Genomic DNA, 19,022 nt, shown 5'->3' on the forward strand with positions numbered 1-19,022 from the left:
ACACCCGATGACGCTCAGGGGTTGCTCCTGGCTATGTGTTCAGAAGTCACTCCTGGCTTGGGGGACCATATGGGACGCGGAGGGATCGAACCGCGGTCCTTCCTAGGCTAGCGCTGGCAAGGCAGACACCTTACCTCTTGCGCCACCATGCCGGCCCCATATTTCTAAATCTTGGTTAGATAATTTTATATTGATTTTGATAGAGGCTAAACCTGATAACAAGAGTGGATGAGATGAGGGTTCCTTTCCCACGAAACACAATCAACAATGGCTATTTCAAGACCTTTGGATATTTAGAAATAATTTTTTTTTCTTTTCAAATTGGCTGATGGACTTCTGGTTCTGTTCTTCAGAAAAAATAAAACCTTTACTTAATTCAAGGTCTATTCTGTTTTCTGGATTATAATAAAGAGAAAACTGACGACTTGCTAAGCTTCATAGTGTATGTTCTAGTTCAGAGAATTCCAAATGAACACCAGCTGTAGATTTACAAAAATCCTGAATATTTAACTGACTCCCAGAAGCCAGTGCAATCAGCTCTAGAACATCACTGATGGTGTGAACTGGCATGATTAGTTCAAAGCACTGACTTGTGAGAGAACAAAATATATTTTTAATCGAACTCATTGCCCCAGAGTTATTATTTTAATAGTTACTAATAAAAAGCATTCCAATCTGTGACCAGAAGATGTGGCATCATTTTAGTTGCAGTAACACTGCTGTGTTTTATTTTCCCAGGAGGTATAGTAATTTTGTCTAGTAGATAACTCCAAAAAAGAAAGATTTGTTTGTATTGGGGGCACACATCCATTATCAGCTACCTGATTTTCCAAAGAAAATAATTTCTCTAGATCTTAGGTTAGGTCCTGAGTAGCAAAAGAAACTGTACAATTCTTTCCCTTGACATATTAAATTGTTAAAAGTATCTTTATGCTGATGAATTTTCAGGACCCAGTTCTGAAAATTGGTACATTGACTTTAAAATTTAGAACTTTGATGAACTATCACCTGAGTCAATTGCTTCTTTTTTTTTCTGGGAAATCAATAATGAACATTTTCAAAAAGGACCATTCCTATTTTATGAGTTGTCAACACATCCAGAAGGGAAAAGAGAGCCTAGAAGTTCTCTAAGATGTTTCCTAATTTCTGTTTGAATGATTGTCTTTCCAAGTAAAGAATTAGTAACAAAGATCTGCATTCTCCTGTGATTATTTGAAAATAAGTAGCACTGGGATTCTAAAATAACAATGGATTTTAAAGCAAAATTCCAAGAGTCCTGAAGTTTAGAACTACCACCCTCAGTACCAAATAGATGATTTAGTTTGCTATCTGCCTAAGAGAATTGAGAATGTTTTATAGAAACCTACCTGCTTGTTGCTGAGGGTGCCTTCTGCCTTCTAGGCCTTTGGTAAGACATACACATAATGCTGGGTTAAATGAATATTCACAATAGAGTAATTTTTAAAGTATGTCTGGAGGAATTCTGTACACAAATCTTTTCAACAACAAACACCTCAGGAACTCCCATTCTGCTGCTTTGTTAGATCTCCAGTGTATCACTTATCTATCCCCATGATACTCAATCTCTGTAATCACTCTGAAGGAATCCATTTCCCTGGTTTGCATAAATACTGAAGGATGTATTATTTTCAATATGGAAAAGTGAATAGTTAGACAGTGGAATTTTTGTGTTATTATTTCTCTAGAAGAGAAAAGCAAAAGATTCTAAGAGACTATGGAAGGGCCAGGGTCTTCATTTTTTCTTTATATTGGACATTTTTTAAAAAGTCACAATTAATTTAGAATGCAGCATCTCGATATTTTTAAGGAATCACATAAGCCATACACTATATTTTAATATATGCACAACCTACAGAAAAGAAGATGGGGAAAACAGGGTCTTAGGAGGTCTTTGAGTCTGTGCTTCAAGAGAAATTTCAAATGTGAACATGAAACTAGAAAAAGTCTACTTTAGGGACACCTTTTCAGTAGCTGATGAGTTAAGAAAGGCCCCCCAAATACTATCTCCAGAACACAAAGCTGTCTCTGCAAAATAATAAGCAAATTGCCAACATATTGAATACACTCACAGAACAATTGAGGATTTTAATGTTTGAAGTACATTCATTAGCAAAGGAGGGGTGATTGCTTTATATTAAGATGAACATTTTATTTATTCTTACAAAATAAGTTTAATTGAAAGAAATTTACTTATAGATGAGGGGGAGAGATTAATGTGTGTTCACGAGAAAATATAGGCAAGAAAAGCAAGCCAAGAATATCATTTTTGAATGCTTCAAAAATCAACTCAGAATTTAATGATTTTTTTTTTAGTATACAGTAGGGAAACTTGCTAATGTATATTTTGACCCCTCTTCTCTCCTTTTGCTAAAGTAGTAGGTAGGACAGTGCTGAGATTTCAAAGCTATTGTTACTTTTGAACCCATTTCCCTAGATGTCTTTTGGTAAGAGTGACTTATTATTTCTGCATTGTGTTCAAAAACTCAATGCACATCTTGTTTTTTTTTTCTAGTTTGCATCAGATAAGAATATGTTTTCAAATGAATTGTATCTTTAGGCCCTTTCTATTTATTGAAAAGAAAACAGGAGAAATGAATCATTCCTATGAATGTAGGCAGTAGTGATTCATAAGTTATTTGGATTTCCTCTTCCAAATTTAAATTCCTTAAAGCATTTAGTAAAAAGAATAGTGTACTAGTGCCCTATAGGTAAAAGTACTTCTAGGGTAAAAGTACCTTGTTGAAGAGACCCTGCTAAGCTAGCACTTCTGAAAGTTCTCTTTCCTAAACTGTTTCAATTGTCAGATGTTTAGGAAATACTGAGCATTGTTCTAAATACTATATTATTCCTCTCTGAAACATTCAGCGTATTCTTTATCACATTTCAAGCTCTGAGGGAAACTATAATATAGAAATATTTTAACTTGGAGTTAACCAGTAGGCAGACAAAGCTGATTGTTCACCCAACAAACCATTCTTCTTTTTCTCTTGTCAGTAAAAATTTGATTTTATTTAGGTTGCATTATTCCAACTGGGAACATTGGTCTAAGCCAATCTCCACTGACAACAATTAGTTTAGTGATAGATATTTAACCAGGGTTAGTCAACAAAGATATAAAAGGAAATCTGTGAAGACTGTGGTGGAAACTATATTTATTGTGCCCAGATGCAAATAGAGAGACAAAGATTTTTTTTTCTATTTTCTTTTCTGGGAACACTGTTGAAAAAGGTTGTGATAGATGGAATTATGGTAGCTCTTTTGTGGATGTGAGAAAACTCACTAACATTTAGTATTATTGGCCTGGTTCTTAATGACATTATTGAACCATACAACCAAATCAATAAATGTTCTCTTGAAATAAACAAAGTGTATTTTTAGATTGTAGACAAAGACAATCTAATATATCTGCCCAGCATTGCTCAAATTTATTTGACAACAGAGCCATTAATACAAGAAACCTAATAGCCTGGTATATACTAGGGCATAATTTGAGAACTTTGTTGTAAGCCTTTTTATTATTACTGTAGCAAATCTCTCAGTTCATCTCTACCCTTACAGATGGAGCATAATACTAGGTTTTTACAGGCTTTGGAAGTGACTAAAGTTGTTAGCTTGAATCCACAAAAAGCCCAAGTCACATAATTAACAAGAAAGCAGAATTTTAACAGAAATGTTTTTACTTCCTTTTGAGATACCTTTCTCCCAAGAGAAGGTATTTCTGTTTTTATTATAGCCATACCTGATGGTTCTCAGAAGCTTTTCCCAGTACAATGCTTGGTATCACTCCTGGTGGTGCCTAGGGAACCATGTTAGGGATGCCCTTAGGAATTGAATCCTAGCCTCCTACACACAAAGGAAAAATTCAGTCCTTTAATATATCTTCCCTCCAACCCCAGGAGCAACTTTTAGACAGCTTGATAGAAAATTCTAAACTGAGGTAATAGCTAGTGAATCTCAATGGCATATGTTTTTTTATTTGTCATGAAGAATTTTACCAATCAAACTTTGCCTCTCTATTTCGTGCATGAGAAAACTGAGGTCAGCTAGGTGGATCAGAAATTTATTCTCTCCGATCTTTCAGAATAATTCCTAGGATTTCAGGAGATACACAACTCTTTTATAGCTTCGAGGTATCAGGAGTATCATGTGCTGCCTCTGGATAAAATCCAGACAAGGTTTTTGAGTTAACAAGTTACCTGAGATAATGTAAAAAAAAAAAAAACAAAAAAAAAAAAAACGCTTTCATTGTATAAGTATAAGCAGAGACTTCTTAATTTTTCCATGCTTTATTGATATTATTTCTTTTATTAAGTTAGTTAAAATTGGAGCTGGAGTGATACCACAGTGGGTAGGGTGTTTGCCTTATATACAGCTGACTCGGTTCTATCCCTGGAATCCGATATGGTTCCCTGAGGCCAGGAGTGATTTCTGATCACAGAGCCAAGAGTATCTGCTGGGTGTTGCCCCCCCCCAAAATTAAACATACAAAAATTAGTTAAAATTCATACAAGTAAACACATCTGTGAAGATTTCTACCTCTCATATTTTTTCCTTTCTCACAATAAACATAACCATATATTGCATAACTTTGACTCCTTCCTACATATAGGCTTATATAAGGAATATTTTACAAACTATGATTCACTGGAAAATAGAATATCATTTTGCTTCTATCTCTTGTTAAATTAATGCATAAGCAAGTAGAATGTATGAACATGAGGTGCTGTAGTAAGAGGAGAAGGGAAACCATTATTCCATGACACAAAAACAGTCCCCACTTAGTGGGAAAGGATTGGTTTTACCGAGTACAAACTTGATTCCTATTTCTACAACCATGCTTGCAGAAGATCATGATTATTTAAGCTGGTCACTTTTTGTTCTCTGGACACAGATATAAATCCTTCTTGATAATATATTTAGTAAAACTGCTTCTTGTGAAAGCTCCATTGCTTCTGTTTCTTGCCAGTGTCCTGAAAAGCTCTTCCTAATATGTCACAATCTTCCCTGTAGTTTTATCAAAATACATATAATCCAGTCTTTTTAATAGGTGTACAGATTGCATTGTGTTGCTAAAATACATTTCATGGTAGTGTATTTGCCAATTTCTGGTTATTAATTTTGTTTCCAAGTTTCTGTATAGAATATACACACATGAACACATAGATACAATCATTTGTGAATATAGATTAATATACATTATGTATTTGTATCTGTCAATCTACCTACTCGCTCTACCTACCCATCTACTTCCATATCCGTTTATTGATATCATTGATACCTTTTTTCTGGTAGACATGCATCTTAAAAATAATTAGCTGTATCAGATATATGAATATTTTTACTTTGAGGGAGTCACAGACAGCCAGGTTTAGGGATTATCTTCAGAACTGTATTTAGGTGCTATGTGGTACCAGGGATCTACCCTGGACCTCTAGGATATAAAGAATTGCATACTAGCCTTCTTCCTGGCCACTGTGTTTTATAACTTTAAGAGATCGGGAATAGTTTTTTTTCCACATTAATTAGCTCAATATAGTTTTAATTCTTAAACTCTGTTAAAAATATTGTTGACACCACATGGTTTAATAGCATTGTTTAAAATTAAATTTATTTGATTACCAGTAATCTTTTTTGTTGTTGTTGTTGTTGATTTCTAGCTGTTCTTTATCAAGAATCTTTTTTTATTTGTTGATTTTTTTTTATTTTTTTATTTATTTATTTATTTATTTTTGGTGGTTTTTGGGTCACACCCGGCAGTGCTCAGGGGTTACTCCTGGCTCCATGCTCAGAAATTGCTCCTGGCAGGCACCGGGGACCATATGGGATGCTGGGATTCGAACCGATGACCTCTTGCATGAAAGGCAAACGCCTTACTTCCATGCTATCTCTCCAGCCCCGATCTTTATTTTTTTAATATATTAATAATTTTTATTTTGACCAAAGTGGATTACAAATCATTCACAGTAGTATTACAGGTACATAGTGATATTGAATCAGGGTCATTCTCACCACCAAGGTTGTCCTCCCTCCACCCCTGTTCCCAGCATGCATCCCATATCACCCCTCCTTTGCCCCCCGTGCTGCTAGTATAAGTGGTCCCTTCTGTGTCTAGCCTGTTGTAGATTGGGTATCGTTTCTGTTGTAGTTGGCTTTGGATTTTGTGTTTAAGTCTGATCATTTCTTATTTCTACTCAATGCTCATTTGACTGTTTGGTCTTGGGGCCCTCATTATTTCCCTCTCAATTTGTGAGGCAGAACAAGATGGTTCAAGTTATGTGGTTCTGTTTGAAAGTAAGAAAAAAAGAAAAGAAAAAAAGGGGGGGGCAAAAATTCAAACAAGCAAAAAGTGGGAGTAGTCCTTCTAGAGACTTTAAATATCAGTTTAAGAAAGGAAACAGGAAAAGGAAGGTAAACATAAAAATAATACAAAAAAATAAAAACTCCCAAAAAACGGAACAAAAAATAAACAAACGAAAGACCTGAAAAGCACCACAGCAATAAAGACAACAACCAAACACTAATTACGGTCCTGAAATGAAGATGAATCAAAGCACAGGGAAATGAAAAAAGGCAAAGAAAAAGAAAAAAACCAACCAACCAACAAAAAATAAAACAAACAAGCAAACAAAAAACAAGGAACAACATTTACAAAAAAATAAAAAATTTAATTTGTCCTTTTTTTTTTTTTTTGGATAGGCACAGTAAAAACTGAGATTAGAAAGGGAATTCCCCTGGCCTAAGGGTTTTTCTGTCCTTGGAGTATACTGTCATGGGTATAACTACAGACTCTGTACATGCTCTTTTACTCTCCTAGATCCTTTTGTGATGTCTGAAGTTTTCCGCTTCATTGTGGATGATAAAATCAGGCCTCTGTAGCTAGTGATCTTAGTATTTGCACATGTCTTAGGATGGAGTCTTTCTTTCTCAGTCAGAACTCTGGAATTAGAGATCTTGGTTGTTGTACAGATCATAGGTCAAGGCCTAGATTAGGGTTTGTAATCTTAAGCATCTTTTCTGTTGGCCTTTAGAATTATTTTTGTCTGTAAGTGGGCAGTATGCAGAAGGCCCCCAAATTAACAACTACTTAATGTATCTTGCAAACAAAACAAAACAAAATGCAAAAGCATTCAGTGAAAATATAATATAAGCATTAAGTATTTCAGCAGTCTTTCTCAAATACACACACACAAACACAACAAGAGCATGATTTTATTTTATTTTTCATAACTATTTTGACATTGGGAAAGAAAATGGTCTTATTAAATCCTTAGACACAGGGGAGATAATCAAGAGTTCCAATGTTTATTGAATTCCTTAAATATTAAATATGTGTGATTTAAAGACATGAGAATATCCCATAGGGGACACTATAATTCTTTAATTTATTTGTATTATTGTATTCACCTCCAAAGTGCTAGCATTCATCTACAGAATCCCTGTGTCCTGTTTATTCTGACCTTTAGTCCCTACTCCCTCATTCTCCTTTACTGTTTAGTAACATTAATTCTGTTATGAGTCTGAGAGTTTATTTTTATTTGACATTGTTAGTTTTGTTATTTTGTGTCTTTATATTTTACATGACTAAAATGTGTTTCCCCTTTTCCTTTTGACTAACTATATTTTCTTATTGACTTATTTCTGGTTTGCTTACAAAACACCCTACAACCCATGTTATTGCCAAATGCAAACTTTCATTTTTTATGACAAAATAGAATTCTATGGTGTATTTATACATTTTTTTCATTCACTCTTATGTTGTTAGAAAATTGGTTGTTTTCAGAACTTGGCTATTGTAAGTAGCAACCACTATAGAATACATAGGTATGCATATATCTTTTGAAATACATGTTGTCATGTTTCTGAAATAGCTGACAAAGGATGGAAAGTACTACTGGAGAGTTACTATTTTCAAGTTTTTAAAGTCTCCAGACTCTTTTCCACTGAGACTGAACCACTTTATAATGATGAGAATTTCTTTTTTCTTTTAAACACATTCTTGAAACCAGAAATGGGTTGTTTCTGGTCTCTTCTTTTATATAAAATATTTTTGATAGTGTGAGGATCTCGTATTGTTCTTTTTTGATTTGCATTTTCCTTTTACATACATCTATCATCATGTATTTGTATTATTTGGAGAAGTTCCTATTTATTCCTTCTCCTCTCCTCTACCATTTGCTTCTCCTCTCCCATCTCATCTTCCCTCTCCTCCCCTCTCCTCCCTTCTCCTCCCCTCCTTCTCCTCTCCTGACTGTCCTCCTCTCCTCTCCCCTCTCATCTGCTCCCCTCCTTTTTTTCTTCAACTTCCCTTCCCTCCCCTCTATTCTGCCTCTTCCCACCCCTCATTTGCTTTCCTCTCCTCTTCCAGCCTATCCTCTCCTTTCTTCTCCCTCTCCCCAACTCTCCTCTCCTCTCCTCTTCTCCCCTCCCCTCCTCATCCCCTCCTTTCCTCTTCTCTCCCCTCCCCTCCTCTCTTCTCTCCTCTCTTCTTTTCATGTCTCCCCTCCCCTTCCCTGCACTTTAAATATAATATCAGTATCTAATTCTTCTTCCATTTGTCTAAGCCTTGAAAAAGTCTTGACATTCTTGAATTTAAATAAACTTATAAGCAGAACTGCACATCAAAACTCTATTCCAAGTCTTGTCATTGAAATAATTATTCTAAATCCCCATCTAGGATATAAATAAATGTAAAACTCAATTTATCAAAAATAGATGGATATATAATCTACTGTAAAGTTTTCATACTGGGGTTAAAATTTGATGTTGTCAAGTGATAGAAACATTTTTCATTAAAAGGGCATATAAAATATATTTCACTCATATTTTAGGAGATTTCAGTAGGCTCCTGAGTGTCTCTCTAAATCTTTACCTAGGCCCATATTTGGTTTCTTAACATGTACAGATCTAGTTTCAAGAGATTCCTATTTATGTTTCGTTTATGTGTCAGAAATAACAGTTTTATTATACATCAACTTGCATCTTACGTTGTTGTGACATTTATTTTTAGATATCTAGTAGAAGAAATCAAGAAAAGAGAAGAATTCAAACTATTAATGGAGGTAAGTGATTGTGGAGTAGTCTTCATAATTTTGTCAGTCAACAATGATAAATTTTAATTTATTATATTTCATTGGCTTTTGTAATGTCAACCTAGAAACAAATCATTAGCTTAACTCATGAAGTCCATTATGTTAATTTAGTCTATTAGTGAGGTTTTTTTTCTTTTGTTGGATTCACAGAGAGCACGATTGTATTTAAGAACTGAAATTTAAAGTGCTTCAAATAATCACCAAGAATAATTCTGAATACATTATGACCTCTCTCTTGATATATAAATAGCTTAATGATTGTGCTAAAAATTTTCAACTGTGCCTTAGTGGTGCCTCCATGTAAAAAAAAAATTCAGCTAAGTGAATATAGAGTAACGCATACATATTTTTCTTTTTATAAATTAATGAGAGTTTATTAGCTTTGGAGCAATGAGGAAATATGTTTTTTCATTGTTGAATTATTTTCACATATAAAAATGTGGTAGTTACAAAGGTGAAAATATAATATTTTCATTAAAATATGTTTTTTAAAAAATACAGTGTGCATAAAATGTGGGAAAAGAGAGTTCTAATTTTTGAGAAATATGAATTTTAAGGTCATCTTAGATAGTATACATATAGTTTATAGGTTTTTTTTATTTTTTATTTTTGGGGCCACACCTGGCTCAGGGTTTACTTCTGGTCCTGCACTCAGGGATCACACCTGACAGTGCTTTGAATTGGGATGCCAGGGATCGAACCTGTGTTAGCCTATGCAAGGCAAGCTCCTTATCCAGATTACTGTGTTAGCCTATGCAAGGCAAGCTCCTTATCCAGATTACTATTGTTCTGACCATGGATGTTTTTAACTAAATATGAAAATAACCAGTCAGTTGTAGCTCAGAAACTTAAGCAAAATAGATAAATCTGATTAATATTTTGGACATTTATTTATTTGTCAAGATTCATCGGTCAATGTCTATGTGCCAAAAGCAGTTCTAACAAAGATGTTTCCTTTGTCTCATGGTTCTTATATTCAATTAGAAAGTGCCCAAAATAAATAAATTAATAACTGTATTGTAAATATATTTTTGAATCTCACTGGAAATAAATGAGATTTAAAAATATAAAGCAGATTTATGACAGATGGTTTAGTATGCAAAAAATCAGACAGATTGGCACATTTCATAGAAATAGAGTAAAATACTCTTCTTTTTTTTCTTTTTCCTTCCTTCCTTCCTTCCTTCCTTCCTCCTCCTTCTTTTCCTCCCTTCCTTCCTCCTTTCTTTTTCTTCCTTTTCTTTCTTTTTCTTTCTTTCTTTCTTTCTCTTTCTTTCTTTCTTTCTTTCTCTTTCTTTCTCTTTCCTTCCTTCTTCCTTCCTTCTTTCTTTCTTTCTTTCTTTTTCTTTCTTTCTTTCTTTCTTTCTTTCTTTCTTTCTTTCTTTCTTTCTCTTTCTTTCTTTCTTTCTTTCTTTCTTCCTTCTTTCTTTCTCTCTTTCTTTTTTCTTCTTTCTTTCCTTCTTTTTCTTTCATTGTATCTTTCTTATTCTTTCTTTCTTTTTCTTTCGTCCTTTCTTTGTTGTTTGTTTCTATCTTTTTCTTTCTTTCATTCTTTCTTCTTTCTTTCTTTCTTTCTTTCTTTCTTTCTTTCTCTCTTCTTCCTTCCTTCCTTTCCTTCCTTCCTTTCTTTCTTTCTTTCTTCTTCCTTTCTTTCTTTCTTTCTTTCTTTCTTTCTTTCTTTCTTTCTTTCTTTCTTTCTTTCTTTCTTTCTTTCTTTCTTTCTTTTTCTTTCTTTTTTTCTATCTTTCTTTCTTTCTTCTTTCTTTTTCTTTCTTTATTTCCTTTTCTTTCATTCATTCTTTCTCTTTCCTGTCTTTCTTTTCTTCCTTTTCTTTTTCTTTATTTCTTTTTTCTTTGTCTTTCATTCTTTCTCTTCTCTTCTCTTCTCCTTTTCTTTTCCTTTTTCTTTCACCAGAGTGACTTCAGTTTCTACTACTTCATATGATCACCCAGAGCTCACCAAGAGTTAACATATAATGTTCCAAACACAGAGTGAACCCTGCACACCACACCACTTGAGGGGTAATTCTAGATACCTCTGGGTATGGCCCCGAATCAAATAAAAGACTAGATGTGATAGAGTTGGAGGTGTGGGCAGATCAGGTGGCATCAGGTAGGTTATTATTATTAGATCTTTGGATTTCGGCATAACTAAAAAAATCAGGTAAATTTTTATGTAAAAGTGAGTGTGGATTTCATTTTTAAAGGTTATTTTGATGTTATGAGAAAAGAAGGAGTAACAGTCTACAGTGTGTGAAAGGAGAACAACAATAAAATAAATGTGTGATACAGAGTCTTCCCAGGAAGTAATTCAGATGAGATATTCATATCATCTTCCAGTATGTTTGGGAGACTTTTCTCTATAGGATCCTGACCCCATGAATTCCAAAGCTGTCTGGAATGGAAACATTAGATTAGAAAGTCCAAAGAATACAGCATTCCGTAAAACTAAGGATGAAAGAAACTTGTAAAGATAGCAAAAGAATTCATATTTACAAAATTTTCTGATAGTACCTCAGAGAATTAAGGCAGATTTAGAATATTTAGTATTCTACAGCACAGCTGACCTGGTTTCTTCAAGAGGTCCTCCAATAAGCAAAATGAAAGGAAGGCATGAAGATGATTTTTTTAGGGTCAAAGAAATGCACAAGAAATTGTAGCCGAAAGCAATATATGGAACTGTTGTAATTGTAAAAAGTCAATAGTGAAAAAATAAATTTCTAAGGAGTTATAAGTATCCAATATGAACCTGTAATTGAAAAGCAACAAATGATTATGGTTATTTTTAAGCATAGTAATGACATTCAAATTACTTAAACAGGTCTATAATGTTTAGAAATGTACAATTGGGCATATACAATTGGGCATGTAGGGGTTGAAGTTTGAGTTTTTGTTTTACGGAAGTTGACGTTCTCCTTTATTTATCAAGCTTTGCTTTCTTTATTTCTTTAGCTATAGATTTCCAGTGCCTATGAAAAGTGTTTTACATCTCAGAACTGCATGTCCTTTTAAAACACTTTGAGAAAAAATGATTTTTAAAAAAGATGAAATGAGGGCCAGATTGATAGTATAGCAGGTAGTGTGCTTGCCTTTCATGTGGCACCCCATATGGTCCCCCAGTGCCACATAAGGTCTCTGTCCAAAGTGACCTCAAGCACAGAGCTGGGAGTAAGCCCTCAGCACCACTGGTTGTGCCCCATAAAACGAAAACAAATAAAATGAACCTGTGTAGATTATTTCCTGTGTTGATGTCACTTCCAGATCCACGTTCCTCAATCCCCGCCCCCGCTGTCCCAGATTGGGATATGAGGTTTTCTTCATAGCTCTGTCCTACATATGATATTGATAGAGTCCAGCTGACTTAGTGAAGGCAAGACAGATAGACACTATGGCTTGCTGGGGACATTTCTTTGATTTTTGACACCACTTCCCACCACCACTTGTGACCCAAAACAAACAAAAAATAGAGATGATCGCTTCTTAAATGGTATTCCAAAAATTTTACTTATCAGGACATTGCCTCTGTGTTTGCCTCTTTATTTGTATTCATTTGAGAAAACTAAGTAAATCTAAACTTGAATTTCACATTTCGGTGTCGGTTTGATTAACCTCTTTTTGTTAACAGGTATTCTCTTTTGATTGATTAAATATAACTTTAATGCTTATTAAGCGATACAGAGATTTAATTGAATCCCATGTCTGGGAAACTACAAGCTATAGATTTCTGATTTCAGAAAAATAATTAGTTTGTTAATATTACTTCTCTCACTGTTTAGCAAATGGCAATGAAAATTTTCAGTGGGATGTTGAATAAATAAAGTTAATATAAAGCCAGTGTGCCCATATTTGAGTATCTTGTCCTAAAAAGACTTTCCATATCTTAAAGATGATTCAAAGTTATCATTCAAATGAAGTTTATATTATTCTAAACCATTAAGGAACAAATTCTATTTATTCTAAGATATAATATAGATTTTCCTCTATTTTAATATTTTAATGATTTATTTTATTTTATTTATTTTAATAATTTTAATTTTAATGATCTCTATCGATAATTTCCATAACAGATAAACTTTTGCCTAAACATGTCGGAGTAAATACACCTGTCAAAACAGATAAATGTTTGCCTAAATATGGCATAGTTTCTTCCAGAGAGCACAAATTATCCATATTTTAATATTTTACCCTTATGCACATGTATCAAGTTAACACAATGTAGAGCTATATTTTTATAATAATTGTATCAGATTGCAACTACAATATTTTATTAATACCTAATTTTTCTAGCTTGATTGTTGCAGCAATTTTGGCTGTTGTTTTCTCTAGCCTTGAAATTTTTTTATTTTTAGTTTCTTTGCCTTTGCCTGCTTTTCTCCTCTCCTCTCCTCTCCTCTCCTCTCCTCCTCTCCTCTCCTCTCCTCTCCTCCTCTCCTCTCCTCTCCTCCTCCCCTCTCCTCCCTCCCCTCTCCTCTCCTCTCCCCTCCCTCCCCTCCCCTCCCCTCTCTCTCTCCTCTCCCCTCCCCTCCCCTCCCCTCCCCTCTCCTCTCTTCTCTCCTCTCCTCTCTCCTCTCCTCTCCTCTCCTCTCTCCTCTCCTCTCCTCTCATTTCCTCTCTTCTCCTCTCCTCTCCTCTCTTCTCTTCTCCCCTCCTCACCTCTCCTCTCCTCTTTCCTCCTCTCATTTCTTCTCATTCTCTCTTCTCTTCTCTCCTTCCCTTCCCTCCCCATTTCCCCTCCCTTTTCCTTCCCATTCTTCCTCTTCCCTCTCCTACTCTCTTTTCCTCTTTCTTCCTTATCCCTTCCCTTCCTACTCCTTTTTTCTCCCCTTCTCTCCTACACTCCTTTCCTCTTATCTCCTCCTCTCCCCTCCCCTTCCCTCTCTTCTCTCCTCCCCATCCCCTTCCCTGTTTTCTTCTCCCCTTCCTTATTTTTGTTCTTTCTTGTTTTGGGGAACTACCTGGCTATACTCTGAAACAGCACCTGTAAAGTGTGCATTGAGCTATTTCACTGGCCAGAGTCATGCAGTCACTTCAAAATTTTCTTAAGTGCATCTATTTTCTTCAACACAATTCAATCTTTTTTTAAAAAAGCCATTAAACCTCTAACAAAACCTTAATGTCATCACTCTCCCACTTTCCCTTCTTCTAAACGTGCACTGGGTATTCAATTTTTCCTACTCCCAAAGCTACTGATTATTTTAGGCTCCCATTTTTTCTCAGAATACCTTGGTCTCCTAACTCACCTCCAACTTTCCTTTATTTTATTTTTGAATTTTGGGCTACACCCAGTGGTGCTCAGGGATTACTCCTGGCTATTTGCTATGAAATCACTCCTGGCTTGGGGAACCATATGGGACACCAGGGGTCGAACAACAGTCTGTCCTAGGTCAGCTATGTGCAAGGCAAACACCCTACTGCTGTGCCATTGCTCTGGCCCCATCTCCAACTTTCAGTCTTGGACTTTCCCAGTCCATCCTCTAAGTGATAACTGCCCTGTGGCCCTTAAGAAACACAAACTCTTTCCCATATTAAAACTTTCCAGTGTTTCCACATTGCTTCTGGGATTAAAAACAGACTCCAAAACATTGAATATGGAGAAGCCCTTCATGAAGCAACTTTAATCTCCATTTTCAAATTCTCTTCTCTGCAATATACCATGTATTTATTCATCCCAAGTGCTTGCTATTCTCTTTTATATATCATCTTCAACTTGCCTTTTTGGTCAGGAAAATTTCTTGCATTACGAGAAATTTCTTCTTTTGTAAAACTCATTCCACTGTAGCTAAAGTCCTCTGACATAGCTTCATTACTAGTCTTTGAGTCCTTAGAGATAACTGCATCTTATTGTATCTTAGAAATTCTTTTTCTCATTCTAATGTGTCATCCATATCTAGGTTCTTTCTTTAATATAGCAAATGTTTTGTTTGTCTTTTATGCATGGTATGATTTAAAAATTTTCCTTTAAATACTGTATGCAGACATTAAGGTTGTGATATGTTTTTACCTAGAAGGAATTTTAAAGGTCCTATTCATGCATTTTATTTTATTTTATTTTATTTATTGGTTTTTGGGCCACATCCAGTGACGCTCAGGGGTTACTCCTGGCTATGCGCTCAGAAATCACTCCTGGCTTGGGGGACCACCTGGGACACCAGGGGGCTCAAGCCGCGGTCCATCCTAGGCTACCACTAGCAAGGCAGACAGCTTACCTCCAGCTTCAGCGCGCCAGCCCCTATTCATGCATTTTAAAAGGACAAATCTTTCTACCAGTTTAGTACCAAATATAGTCACTATATGAAATGAATGGCATATAACTTCACTGTGGTGCTAAGTATTGTAAATAAGGCCTTCCATTCATCAAACCAACTCTTGTGTGGACAATTATGCCAGTTTTATAGATCTGAAATGTAGAGTGCTTGACATTTGTTCAATAAATCATATTCAATAAAACACATGCATGTGAAACCCAAGTTCAAGATATTAATGTTACTAAGTGCTATCTTTACATTTTTCAAAGCTTAACACCTTGTTATCTGAGGCTGAAGCAGTGGCGTAGAGGTTAGGCGTTTGCCTTGTACTTGGCTGACCTAGGACAGACCACTTTTTGATCCCCCGACATCCTATATAGTCCCCCAAGCTAGGAGCAATTTTTGAGTGCATAGGTAGGCAGGAGTATCCTCTGAGCATCACAAGGTGTAGCCCAAAAACTAAAAAAAAAAAAAAAAAAAAAAAAAGATCTTGTTATCAATGAAATTTGCTGCCCTGGCCTTTTCCTCTATTTTACAGTTCTATGTTGATTATTTAAACCTATGTGCTAGGGCTAGGTTTGGAATTTATACTGAAGACCCATTGCCCTAACTTAAAACAATTACTATTGCTGAAATACAAATAAAATATTAAGAAAGAAAATGATTCTTTTGTGAACATGACTCCGTTTTAGAGAGGGAAATTTAATTAATCTCAGTGTCCAATTTTTTTCCTACTTGGTCTCATCTTGACTCAATAATCTTTCCCAACATCAGAGTACATGTTTTATTTCTTAAAATATATCTGTATTTGAAAATCAGAAACTATGCACATATTTTTAGTAATACTTTTCTATTTATCTGTTAAATTTTAAATATGGATGATGAAAGTTAGATGCACAAGTCTTTTCTCCCCTTCACTATCATGTCGGGTTTAAACAGGTTCCTATTATTTCCATCTTAACTTATAATGCTTGATAAGATAGAATATGGATTGAAAACACCCATATTCATGAATGTAGAAATCATATATGTAAAAAAATAAAATACATATGAATATTTCTAATATCACAATGCTTATTATTGCTTTAAAACCTCTCGAAGAAAAGTCATTGTATATAAAAAAACTACAGAGTAAGACATAAAGACTCAAATATGTTTCTTATGACTATTCAAAGAATGTATTTATTTATTTAATAAATCATAGTAATTTTTTAAATGCTATAGTTAAAGTTTTCCACAAATGTAGCATCAAGTTTACTTCAGTTTTATAAATTATCAAAAAATTATTTAGAAACATTCTTTTATGGTTTTCACATGTGATAGTCCTGAAGTCACACTTTGTAAAAGAAATTTGGCAAAAAGAATCACAGGTATTGTTACTTCTAAAATATAAAACACTAAAGGAATGTCACTAAAGGATGTAAATTTAAAAGATGATTCATAATATCTAGAAGCTAATATAAAATATAGTACATATCTTGTGGAAGATAAAACGTATTGTAAAATGATTTATAACTTTGTCAGGTATCATGGGACTGAAAAGAAATAACTAATTTAATGATATATTAGGTTCCAACGGAAAGAAAAAAACACCTTACAGTTATTTAAAGTGGGAATGTGCAATGCAAAGAATTCTTTTATTTATTTATTTATTTATTTATTTTGGTTTTTGGGCTACACCTGGCGGTGGTCAGGGGTTACTCCTGATTGTCTGCTCAGAAATAGCTCCTGGCAGGCACATGGGACCAAATGGGACACCGGGATTCGAACCAACCACCTTAGGTCCTAGATTGGCTGCTTACAAGGCAAACACCGCAGTGCTATCTCTCCGGGCCCACAAAGAATTCTTAATACAAGATTTGAACTCATAGGGGATTGCTTTTTAGGGTGAAAGATGACCCCAAAAGTCCAAGACTAGCTGACATGAAAAAAGACTACCACACCTAAGAATAATTGACTATTCAAGCAAAAGGCCATTCATTGGCTCTCAGGGCTGAGATTTTGGTGTGTTTGGAAAGGTGTGATGTGGTTCACTAGAGGCAGAGAAATTCACAGGGGCAGAAAGGGTTTTTTAGGAATTCATCTTCTGAAGTTCCATACAAGATTCTATCCACAAGGAAGGAGCATGTTTTAGAACTCACTCAAGCTACCACTAGGGATGCTAGAAAAATGATCAAAAATTTTCATTGGAAGCACATTCTGACTTGAGTGTGCCAGGGTAGTGATCCTGGCGAAAGCTCTGAGCAAGCCATTGCTTCTGGTATTTCATGTTGCTGAAGAGCCACCTGTGCTGCTGGAGACCCATGATATGAACACAGGAGATGCCAGGATGTGGTTATTTCTTCCTTTTCAGTATCCCTCTTGCTCCCTCTGCTGACAAAAATAAGATCAGACCAGATAGCAAATGAAATTAAGTGTTCACCTCTCATGCTGTAAAACACCAAAATGGAAGGGATTTGAAACCAAGAGGTAATATATTGATAAATGGCATTAGGAAAAAATATTTGATAAAAATAGATAGATTATTATATTCTGTTCACAGAATACCTTTCCTATTTTCTGATCTATCATAATTAACTTGATTGAAAAATTGTATTCATTTAAAATGAACAAATAATTTGGAAGGCCAGTACATTTTATCCTAGAGAAGCTCAATGAAATTTTAATCAGAAATTCAAGCGTAAATTACTTATATTTTATTTTGTGTATTTATTTCTCTTGCTTCAGGAGCCATATACCTGGATGGGTGATTTCTGGCTCTGCACTCAGGAATGATCTATAGCAGGGGTCTTCAAACTTTTTAAAGTGGGGGCCGGATTACGGTTCCTTAGAGAGCTGGAGGGCCGGATTATATGAACTACTAATTCCTACTCACACTGCACATATCTTGTATAAATAAAATGAAAACCATTTATAAATAAACAGATCACGCACCAGTATCTCAATGGAAACTGTGGGCCTGCTTTTGGCTAAAGAGATGGTCAATGTCCGGTTCCATATTTGTCACTGCCAGCCGTAACAAGTGATGCAAGTGGGCATCAGTTAATCTTGATCTGGTTGGAGATTTCAGATGTTTCATTCTTGAAAAAGTCTGTTCACAGGCATAAGTGCTACCAAAGATGGTTACCATTTTGAGTGCATGGTTCTTGATATTTGGATATACACTGGATGTACATGCTGGCAGGTATCTTGGCAACCAAACAGCGCTCACTGCTGGCGGGCCAGATCAGACTCCTCTGCGGGCCGCATGTGGCCCACGGGCCGTAGTTTGAAGACCTCTGATCTATAGCTGGGAGCCATATGTGGTACCTGGGACTTGAACTGGGGTTGGCTGCACAGAAGGAAACCCCTTTAGCTCTTGTACTGTATCTCTGACTGAAAATTAGCTATCAAAGATATCAGTCTTGGGCTAGAGCTATAATATAGAAGATCGTGCACTTCCCTTGCAAGTGGGTTAACCCCCTGACAACTCATATGTCACCGGGCCCTACGAGGAGTGATCTCTGAGTGAAGAGTCAGGAATAATATCTTAACACTGCTGTGTGGTACAAAACATAAAAAAAAAACAACAACAACAAAGTGAACAAAAAAACCCAAAGCTACAAATTTAAGGAAGAGAAAAAATAAAAAAATTTTTCTTATTAAGCTTGAAGTGTTCCTGGGCTTT

At 35.2% G+C, this 19,022-nt stretch overlaps 1 protein-coding gene across 1 annotated transcript in view; it reads left to right on the forward strand.

Annotated features, from left to right (window-relative positions):
* The window catches only part of GADL1 (glutamate decarboxylase like 1), a 239,878-nt gene that overhangs the window by 156,422 nt on the left and 64,434 nt on the right, over window positions 1-19,022 (forward strand). Inside the window, exon 13 of the mRNA XM_049766059.1 lies at window positions 9,029-9,080. Within this exon, the coding sequence (XP_049622016.1) occupies window positions 9,029-9,080 (52 nt within the window). The remainder of the gene's footprint in view (window positions 1-9,028; window positions 9,081-19,022) is intronic.

The sequence above is a fragment of the Suncus etruscus genome, chromosome 20 (genome assembly GCF_024139225.1).
Source record: "Suncus etruscus isolate mSunEtr1 chromosome 20, mSunEtr1.pri.cur, whole genome shotgun sequence".
Lineage (NCBI taxonomy): Eukaryota > Metazoa > Chordata > Mammalia > Eulipotyphla > Soricidae > Suncus > Suncus etruscus.